At 40.1% G+C, this 10,806-nt stretch overlaps 1 protein-coding gene across 2 annotated transcripts in view; it reads left to right on the plus strand.

Annotated features, from left to right (window-relative positions):
- LOC146629983 (creatine kinase B-type) overlaps positions 1–9,949 on the plus strand; it is a 40,574-nt gene extending 30,625 nt beyond the window's left edge. For both annotated transcript variants that reach the window (XM_085356731.1, XM_085356732.1), the window contains exons 6-9: positions 6,820–6,973; positions 7,776–7,899; positions 9,240–9,429; positions 9,789–9,949. In XM_085356731.1, the coding sequence (XP_085212857.1) occupies positions 6,820–6,973; positions 7,776–7,899; positions 9,240–9,429; positions 9,789–9,949 (629 nt within the window). The remainder of the gene's footprint in view (positions 1–6,819; positions 6,974–7,775; positions 7,900–9,239; positions 9,430–9,788) is intronic.
- Positions 9,950–10,806: the final 857 nt, after the last annotated feature.

A 10,806-nucleotide genomic window follows, 5' to 3' on the forward strand; every position in this document is an offset into this window, starting at 1 on the left:
ATCTGGCAGCCCAGATCAGACCTCTAGTGTGCTGGTGTAACTCTAAGTTTGAGGCAAAATGGAAGGACATTGAGCTTTCTTTGATGGATTTCCCAATACAGTCTGTTCTGGGCAGGGCCGGCCCGTGGCATAGGCCGTATAGGCAAATGCTAAGGGCGCCGTCCATCAGGGGGCGCCACGCCAGTGCCACAAATGTTGGAAAAAAAAAAAAAAGTTGGTACTATTATTTCTAAATACAAAAAATAATCCCACGTTAATTAAAATGCAAAGTAAAGCTTATTTAATAGAAATATTATTTGTTAGAACATTACGGCCCCCTCCCTCCCAGTATCATGGTTCCTTTTGGACGTCACCACATCAAAAAGTCAACACAAGATGTCAAAACGGCCAAAACTGTCAGGTGCCCAGGGAAGAAAAAAGAGAAAAGAAGAGGAGGAGAAACGAGAAAAAGACAGAGGTAGGTAACGTTAGCCTACATGAAATTATTTGTCTGAATGTGATAGTAACCTAAATTTTTAGCATTAAGCTAATGTTACATGATTCGCTAATTGCTAATCAATAAATAGCTAGTTAACTGTTTTAACGTCAGTTAATATTGTGGAGGGGGCTAAATTGTTATGGAAAATAATAATGTAACGTTAGGTAATTACAGTACTCCCACCTTTCCCACCATTCCTCATTTGTATTCATCTTTTAAGCAGGTGTTTTTTGTTTACATTGTTATTGCCTTCTGGTTAGCTAACGTTTACCCTGCAGGTAATAGTCACTTTTCCACCCCTGTATATATTATAGTTGTAAGCCTAGTTGTTAAAGTGCACATCATTAATGTTAATTAAGCAATATCACATGAGAGGGAATGCTGTTTTTTAATATGAGCACTGCTGTGATTCGGTCAAAGATAATCATAACATAACATTCTCATATGATATTATACTGTTACTTTGCATTCTGCTATTCAGCATTTCACTGTAATGATGACAATAAATTGAATCTAATCTAATTTGCATATCAGTTAACATCATACATATATCTCTTTGGTTTTTCATTTATATTATATAATTTCATTTTATTCCTGGAATCATATGTTTTTATTATTAGACTTTAATACTCAGTGGTGTCACATACTCCTCTCTTCAGATGCACTGTTGAAGTTTCTAAATCCCACCCCTGGGCCATCTACCACATCTACCGCTGCTGCCTCCACTTCAGCAGCACAACCCACCAGTGATGCAGCTTTAGCAGCACAACCCAGCCATGATGCAGCAGCATCAAGCGGTCTTCCTGTTGCCTCCACCTCAGCAGCACAACCCACCAGTTTTGCAGCAGCATCAAGCGGTGTTATTGTATTTCATATATTCATTTTTTTATTTTTTGTATTCATTTATTTATTCATATATTTTTTTATCTTGTTAATTATTCTGATTGTGAATTTGCTTTCTTTAAGTAAAAAAAAAAGGTCAAAGACAAAGCTATTCAGTTTCTTGTGAGTACATACACTACACTGCCGATGTAGGGGGGCGCCACCTAAAATCTTGCCTAGGGCGCCAGATTGGTTAGGGCCGGGCCTGGTTCTGGGGTCTCTTGAGAGTTTACCACAGGCATATCAGATGCAAAATTTATGTGTAAGTTTTTCCCTGAAAAAATGGGCAGATGTGATTAAAATTTTTGGTCTTAATAGGGAAATAGGGTTGCTGGGATGGCCAGCGTATCTCCCACGCTTCCTTCCAGCATTGTTAGACCATAAATTCAGGGAGTTGTCCAGGCATGGAATCACTGCAATCTTGGGGAGCTGATGAATTTTGAGGACGTGTCAGATTTAAGAGATCGGCAGGGAAGATTTTTATCGTTACCTACAGGTTCGGAGCTTCTTCCGGAAGGAAATTAGAATGCTTGACGCAGATGCTAGTGGGGTGATCCAAATATTTATGGATGCTTATGGTGAGAACATTATAAGAGGTACTATAGGCAAAATGTACAGAAGTTTTATAGCTATGAAAAAGACCTCAACAAGATATGTAAGTCATCAATGGTAAAAAGAAGCAGGTATAACTATCTCAGAGGAAGATTGTTGCGGATGTGGAAAAATGTGTTATCTACCACAAATTCTTTAACATGGTGAGATTTTGGATGGAAGAATTTAATTAGATTCTTCATCACACCAAAGCAGAAATCCAAAATAAGTGGTTCAGGCGCTTCATGCTGGAGGGAGTGCGGGGAGGTCGCTGCAGGTTGCTTTCATGTCTTCTGCCCTAAACTGAAGACCTTTTGGGAGGAGATTAAACAAATGGTGATGGATGTGCTGGAAGTAACACTGGACTTCTCCTTTAATACCATGTACCTTGAGAATATCCCTGAGGATATAAATAAAAGAGACTCATACTTTTATGGTTGCATTCAAAAAGGCAATTACTAAATGTTGGTTACAGACATTATTAACACAATTCATCATATGGAACTGATTACCCTCTCACTGCGGCTACAGAAGGAGAAAGGAGAGAGACTTTGGGAATGATGGGATCGTTATACGTCAAGAGACTAGAAACTGATACCTCTGTGATGCAGAGGGACAGCTGTGAATTTGTTTGAATGGAACATGCACCTGTGCAATATGTAATATATGTAAGTAAAACAAGGCGTTGTGTATTTTGGAATATGTGAACATATGTGAATGTGTTAGTTTCCCTTGCCCTCTTTAGTTCTGTATGTAAAATAAGATGAAAATCAATAAAGAGAAAGTATTAAAAAAAAGCTTAAGCAAACTGCTAATTGTGACAGTTAACCCTTGATGCCTGTTAAAACCTCCCAATTCTTTGATCCTTGGGCTGAAGGAAGAACAACACTCGGTGTATAACTGTTCAATCAACAATTTTAATCCATACAATTCTTATCATTTCATACAAGCACAATGCGCAATACATCCAGGCTGGGAGACGTGCACGAAGAGGGTCACAGCGGATCTCAAAATGTCAGACCGTTACTCAAACTCTTATAGCCTCTGGTGGCCCCCACCTAGTCATAAATGCCTAAACATCCACATACTTTCTGTCAGTGAGCCTAAGTTATGATCTTGGCTCCCTGTTTTTCTGCTTCCAACAAAGGTGGAGGAGAAGCTCTCGTGCAGTCTGCTCTGTTCTCTCTACAATCAGAAAAGCAAGACCATGATTCTCTGCACACAGTAATCTCTTTATAAATCAGCAGTATGGAATGTCATAAAACAGTGTAACTCACAGTAAATCAGCAGTATAATATAATACAAATCAATCTAATAAATCTAATGATTTTCACATTCTTCTAACTCAGGAGTATAATGCAAACTAAAACTACACAATGATTACACAATCTATAATAAGAAGTATAATGTGGCCTACAGCAGTATCATGATTCAATCATTTTGATTAAAGGTATAATGTAACATATGACAGTATAATAATCTCACATGCCTCATGTCAAGAATGAAGACAATGCCATGTGTGACTCTTGTGCGAGTCTATTTAAGAGTAGTTAAGTGTTACTTTATTAAGATTAGTGTGTTACTACATTACAGTTTTTCTCCGTTGGTTTGGCTCATTTCTTGAAACAGAAATTACATTCTCAAAATAACATAGACAAACATCCAAACCTCTTGGCAAATGTTCACAACAGAATGGCATTTCTCATTCAATTTATCAAATGGCAAATGCCTTAGTACATGTCTCAATTGTCTCAGTGCATCTTTGCAAATGATTAAGTAGCCTACAGTTATACAGTTAGCCCACATTTAGCACATTTTCCAAATGAATAGATCTTGTAGATCTAAACTGATTAGTTGATTCTCAGTCTAATGATCATTCATTTCATTGTATAAGTACTCGCATGCACAACTGTCTGTTCAATTGTCAAAATTGGTCAAGAACATAATACCATGAATACCATATATGAATTTCTTTGAACATTTGATAAATTGATGACAGTCATCGACAGTCAGGTGAAACTAGACTAACAAAGGGGGAGTGTCACACACAGGTGTGTTCCATGATTGTGTGCTGCCAAACACAGATACATAGAGCTTGACCAGAGCCAGTCCGATCTCTGAACATGGATAGACAAGGCCAAGCAAACGGACAAGGGGAAGTTCTTCCTCAAGGAAGAGGAGGAAGAAGAAGAAGAGGAGGAGGACTGAGAATGCGTGGTGGAGGAATAGGGGGAAGAGGCCGAGGTGCGCGAAGACACTGTGCTGTCCCGAATGAAATTTGGGCCACGATTATAGACCATGTCATAAACCATAGCCTCACAATGGCATAGGCAGGTCGTCGAGTGCAGCCTAATGTGCCTCGCTCTACAGTCTCCTCCATCATCCAAACCTTTCGCAGGGAAAACAGGTATGTACTCTATGTAATCTACGATGGAATTATATGTTGTATAGGACAGGGCACTGTGCGTGAGGCAAAGAATGTATAACTTACTGTAGAGATTTTGTGTGCATCTGCCTACAGTAGTAGGTCTATACTAGCAGGTGGAGAGGACTAGTGGAATGTTTTGATACTAAATCTGACAAGAAATATATTGAACTAATTACTGTAAACTATGGAATTACATATTTTATACAGTTTAGAGTAGTATTCCAGTCACTGTGCAATGTTGCATTAGGATCGTGGTGAAGTTACTGTGAGTAAAACAATAATACAATTACACTGGTAACTTACTGTATTCTGTTCTTTGTGTAGGAGTGGACGACAACCTCGCGTGGGTGGCAGAGGAAAACTGCTCAATGAACAACAGGAAAGAGAGATTTGTAACATGGGGATGGCAAATAATACCATCACATTGAGACAGATCCGTGATGCCATCCTTCAGGACGATCATATATTCCAGAATATAAACACAATAAGCATCTCCACAATAGACCGGGTTTTGAAGAAGCATCAGATGACAATGAAAGAAATCTACAGGGTACCATTTGAGAGGAACTCTGATAGACTGAAGGAGCTGCGCTACCAGTATGTAAATGTAAGTCAGTTACTGGTTGTCTCTCATTATAACCTTACCTGTAATCACAGTAAGCAGTAGTTCACTTATTTGGTTTCAATACCTCCTTTACCTGATTTCAGAATCAGTATTTGCTTCATCTGACTTCAACAATTTCAACAGAAAACTGCAGTTTACTGTATGATACGATTCTCATTATAATCCTTATTTTGTTGTCTCCCAATCAAATCTAATACTGTGGGTTTTACTGTAACATCTCAGTAAGTCATCAGTATTTCCCACTCCCCTTTCTATCAAATACCCCTGCAGTACTTCCTCATAGGCCTATCACTAGTTTAGAACCACTGGAGTAGTGGCCTGACCTGTGGGGGAGAACATGTAATTGTCTAACTGTAGTATATGACTCTTCTGTATGACTGATTTTATGTTCTTTACTCTATTTTAGAGAATAATGGCATTGGAAGGACATGAGACCCCTCACATCCTGGTGTTCGTGGATGAAGCTGGCTTCAACCTGGCCAAGGGCCGAAGATGTGGCCTTAATATTATTGGCCACCGGGCCACAGTGGATGTCCCAGGTCAGCGAGGGGGCAATATAACTATGTGTGCTGCCATTTCTGAAAATGGTGTGGCCACTCACATCCCCAGTCTTGGCCCATACAACACACACAAGCCCCTCATCTTCTTGGATCACCTTTATACCGATTTTATCCCTGAAAATGAGAGAGGTCTCATAGGGCCTCACCTACCCATTTATGTAATTTTGTGGGACAATGTCAATTTCCACCATAGCCCACTCATTAGGAGCTGGTTTGCAACGCATCCAAGGTTGGTCATGGGGTTCCTACCACCTTACTCTCCTTTCCTCAATCCGATAGAGGAGTTTTTCTCTGCTTGGAGGTGGAGAGTGTATGAGCATCATGCTCAGGATCAGCCGTCCCTGCTCCATGCTATGGACGCAGCGTGTGACGACATTACAGGAGATCAATGCAGGGGATGGTTGCGGCATCACACCGTTTCTTCCCTCGTTGCATTGCAAGAGAAAGTATCCGCTGTGATGTGGACGAGAATCTGTGGCCAGACGGACAACAGCGTGTAAATAATCAGGAGGGTGAAGACAGTGGACAGCAACCACTGAATAAGTCCTTGTTTTTTGATTTTGTGTTCATACAATTTACTACTGTAATGTACATTTTCTTTTTACATATGTATGAAATTTTCTTTGCGTGTGAATAAAAAATGGTTATCATTTCCTTGGTAGTTTGAGTGATGTCAAACCTTGGAGGCTACTCTTTTCTGTTGTATATTGTTGGTCCTCTGCCATAGTGACAAAACATCTAAACATTTTGTATGGCAGTACTCACACAATGCCAAAGGGACGATGCATTTTGGGGGCACTGACTATTCAGATTAGAAAGAAATGTAGTTTTGACACATGAGGGAACTGTTTTAGGAGAGATATGAGCGTTTGCAGGTGGACCATGTTGTTGTGATCAACTATCCAGGTTTATTTTGACAAAAGCACCAAGAATGATGAGAATGTCCGATCTGTGTCGAGAAATGAGCCAAAGCTATTGAGAAGGATCTTTGCCATTTTGGAGACACTGACTGTTTAAATGAGAAAGGGATTTAGATTGAAGCCCGAGTGAACAGTTTTGGAAGAGATATGAGCTTTTGCAGGTGAGCTATAGTGTTGTGCTAAACTGTAAGATTGTTTTGCCAAATGATCTTAGAGTTTTGAGAATGTAATTTCTGTTTCAAGAAATGAGCCAAACCAATGGAGAAAAACTGTAAGATTTTTTGTCAACAAGGTACCAATGACACCAAACTAGTTACCAATCTCCTGTTTTTCAGCTTTGCAGCAACTGGAACAGGAGCTGGCAGGTCGACTTCTCTTACTAACGGACTTAAGCCAAGAGCAACAGAGTGAGCTGAATCTTAAAGCTCCAACTTCCTTCCAGCTCCGCATAGGTGTGGCCCGGGACTGGCCTGATGCCAGGGCAGTTTGGTCAGTATGGTTTTCTTGGATATAGAACCTGCTCTGGTCGCAGGTAGTTACAAGTTTGATTCCCATAAATGCCATAATCTTTCTTGAGAGACACTGTTACAGAAGTGTAAAACATTTAAAGCATAAATAAAAGATTCAGTGAGCTTTACAGATTTTGCATACGGTGTTCCTCTGGGGTCAATTTGAACCCAAGTTGTTTTAGCTATGTAAAACATGTCTGTCTGTGTGACCTAAAATCCTTACACCTCGTGTTATGGTCACTATATGTACCTAGAAGATTAAGCAGGGTATACTTTAGCACTGACCTGTTTTGTGGTTGTCAAGATCGATCAGTTTTCAAAATGAAATAAAATGGCAATAGTTAAAAGACAGCTTGAGATTTCAAAATCAGGACTTTTTAAACTAATAAGTGATATGGGGGTGGCTGTAGCTCAGGAGGTAGAGCAGGTCATCTACTGATGGGACGGTTGGTGGTTTGATCCCTAGCTCCCTCAGTCTGCATGTCCAATATCCTTGGGCAAGATAATAACCCCAAGTTGCTCTCCAATACAGCCATCAGAGTATGAATGTGTGTAAATGTTAGTCAGAAAGCACTTAAAAGCATAGAAGAAAGTGCTTATGTAAATGGGTGAATGTGGCATGTTGTATAAACTGCTTTGAGTGCTCTGGGTTATATAAGAGTCAGTTCATTTACAATCTTGGCTACATCCATCTTTTAAATACAATCTATAGTCACTGTCAGCTTGTGATGTTTAAAATGAATTAAAGTCAGATGTTTAATGTGCCATAATTTTTCATGCAGGGTGAGTGAAAACAGGAGCCTGTTGGTCTGGGTCAACATAGATGAGCACCTCAGGCTGGTATCAATGCGAGAAGATGCCAATGTGGCTGAAGCTTTTCAATGCATCTGCATCAGCTTGCAAAAGGTAAATTTTAATAAATGAATAAATAATCCTAATAAAATGTTCACTGTACCCCCTCCCCCAACTTGTTGCTTGTACATTGGGTTTTTTCCCAGTGGATGAGAGGGCTGCCTCTCTGCTTCTTCAGATTGGGTATAGGTGCTGACTGTCATTTGCACTTTTATGCACCAAACAACAGTTGAGATTCCCTACTCTTCTTGAAGCTGCTGGGTGTGGTGCTGAGTGTTCCCCACCTAGCATCTTCATTGTCCTAACAGGGAACTTCAACACTGACTTGGGCAACAAGTCAGGTTTGTTATTGGACTTCTGTTGAAATGTTAATTTGTCAACAAGAATTAAGATGTGCCGTGTGCACTTATAAACATCCTAATGTTTATAAGTGCACATGGCACCAGGACACCCTAATTTGCTGGCTACTGACCAATTTTATAATTATTATTATCCGATCTATAGCAAGGAAGCACAATGCACTTTCCATCCTAGTCATGTGCTGAATGAGTTCTTTATCCTCTCAATGATATTTGATTGTGCATGGGAGTTTATCATGTGTACATGTGTTTTGTGGACTTGGAGAGGATTCAGATGCGTCCCTTGGGGGATCCTGTGGGAGTTGCTTAGGGAATATGGCGTATCTAGCCTTTTGCTATGAGCTATTCAGTCCATGCACAATCTCAGTAAGAACTTGGATTCCCAGCAATAAGTTGAACTCATTCCCAGTATAAATTTAATGTAACAGGGCTCAATACTATAAATCATAAATTTTATGGTCAAAATTTCTAGGCAGAACCAAGTGGCAGAAGGTAGATGATGTTGCTTTGTTGGCTTCCTGAGATCAGAGGGAGCTGAGTATGAAAGAGAAGTTGTTAGTTGACCTGTCAGTTTACATCTATACCCTAACTTATGGTCATGAGTAATGACTGAAAGAATGAAACTGATACAAGCAGTGGAAACTGGAGATAGTTTTCTCTGGCTGCAATAGCTAATGAGTTCAAGTCATTCAAGAGTGACTCACAGAAAAGGGGCTACTCCTCCAACTTGAAAAAAGACATCTGAGGTGGGTGGGGGTGAGGTGGGCTTGGGAATTTCTCAGTTGTCCAACACGTGAGCTGGAAGAGGCAGCTTGGGGGAGTGGGGGGGGGGGGGGGGGGGTGTCTGGACCTCCTCTCCTTAGGCTATTGCCCCTGAAACCCAGCACCAGATAAACAATAGAAAATGAATGGATGGATATTTGCTTTTCACTTATGCTAGTTCTAGAAAAAGTACTTAAGGCCTTAAAAAGTAACTGCAAACGCTCCACCAGGGAAACCAGGTTGAACTCATGAAGACTGATTGTTTGTGTCTAGCTGGAAAAATACTACAGAGGTCTCAGACATCCCTTTATCTGGAAGCAGCAGTTGGGATGGGTGACGAGCTCCCCGGCTAATGTGGGTACAGGTCTGAGGATCAGCGTCCTCATCAAACTGCAACACCTTCCCACACATAAACACCTTAAGGATGTTCTGAAAAGACTGAGGATCAACATGGACAAAACAGGTAAACAGAAGACCTAGATCTGATATTTCATAGCTTCAAAACTTTGACTAAGTTTTGAATTAATTCATATTAAATCAGTTTTTGCTTTTTAAAGAACTTATTTTAACATTGCACTCAACAACGAACAAATCCTCCCTAACAAAAAAGTGTAACTCAAGGGCCAAATTGTGTTATATTTCTTCACGTCAATATACGGGCCACAAGTAGGGATGACGTGGGTCAGTATCAGTACTGGTATTTGGTTTTAGCAATACTCATGCTGTATTTACCTGGTATCAGATCAATACCACATTTGCTACATCCCACACCACTAACTGTCAGTGTTGGATTTAAACTTTCCAAATCTCCTCATTTCCCAGATTCCCCGGAACTCTATAATATAAGCAACATGGCAACCTTTGGCTTTACCGAGGTCGCACTGACCCAGCTGGTGGTGGACGGGGTTAAGCTACTTACCATCATGGAGAAAAGGCTGGAAGGCAACCTAAGTATAGATGAGCTTGTTCCTGCACAGAAGTAGACACATTAGGAAGACAAGTGGCTGAAGGAATACTAGCAAAAAGAAATGATTGCTAAGAAGACTATGGAAAAATATACCTTGCCTACTTTGATCAAGATAAAGATTAGGTTGACAAAAGTTTTACTTTACAATGGGACTTCACGATGGATTAAAAAAACAGATGACATGAATTAACTAATGGATCGCAAAACACTGCAATTACAAAGAGTAATGTATTTCTTTTACAGAGAATACGTGTCTGATGGAAAACAGCAAGAAACAAATCCTTCATAAGGCACTCACTGAAATCATTTTAATCCTTATTGACTGTTATTGGTGCACAGTAGGAGGAGTCCATAGGGACTAAGTAAAGCGCTATACAAATGCAGGCCTCTCTGGTTCTCTTCCACAGTATGTCTTTTGTTCTGTCTTCCTCCCCTCACCCCAACTGGTCATGGCAGATGGCCACAGCTCCCTGAGCCTGGTTCTGCTGAAGGTTTCTTCCTGTTAAAAGGGAGTTTTTCCTTCTCACTGTCACCAAAGTGCTTGCTCATAGGGGTCATATGATTTTTGGGGTTTTCTCTGTTGTATTATTTTTAAGAGTGACTATTGTTGTGATTTGATGCTGTATAAATAAAATTGAATTGAACTAAATTGAATTATCTGGTGATTAAGGGAGTTGCACTGTCACTGCATTGAATTCTTATTGTGTTTGTGTTATTAATATTATATGGATGACAAATGTCTGTCTATTTCTATGTCTTGGATTCCTAAGATCTCCTGAAAAAAGAAATACTACAAACAAATGTCTTATCCCAAAAGTAAATGGGTTGGGTGGGCCGCTCTGGGTCCTGTGGGGCTTGGCAGTGCTGCTGTTG

The sequence above is a fragment of the Diplotaxodon limnothrissa genome, linkage group LG6 (assembly GCF_057381915.1).
Source record: "Diplotaxodon limnothrissa isolate DT_005_m linkage group LG6, D_limnothrissa_male_GT1.1, whole genome shotgun sequence".
Taxonomy (NCBI): Eukaryota; Metazoa; Chordata; class Actinopteri; order Cichliformes; family Cichlidae; genus Diplotaxodon; species Diplotaxodon limnothrissa.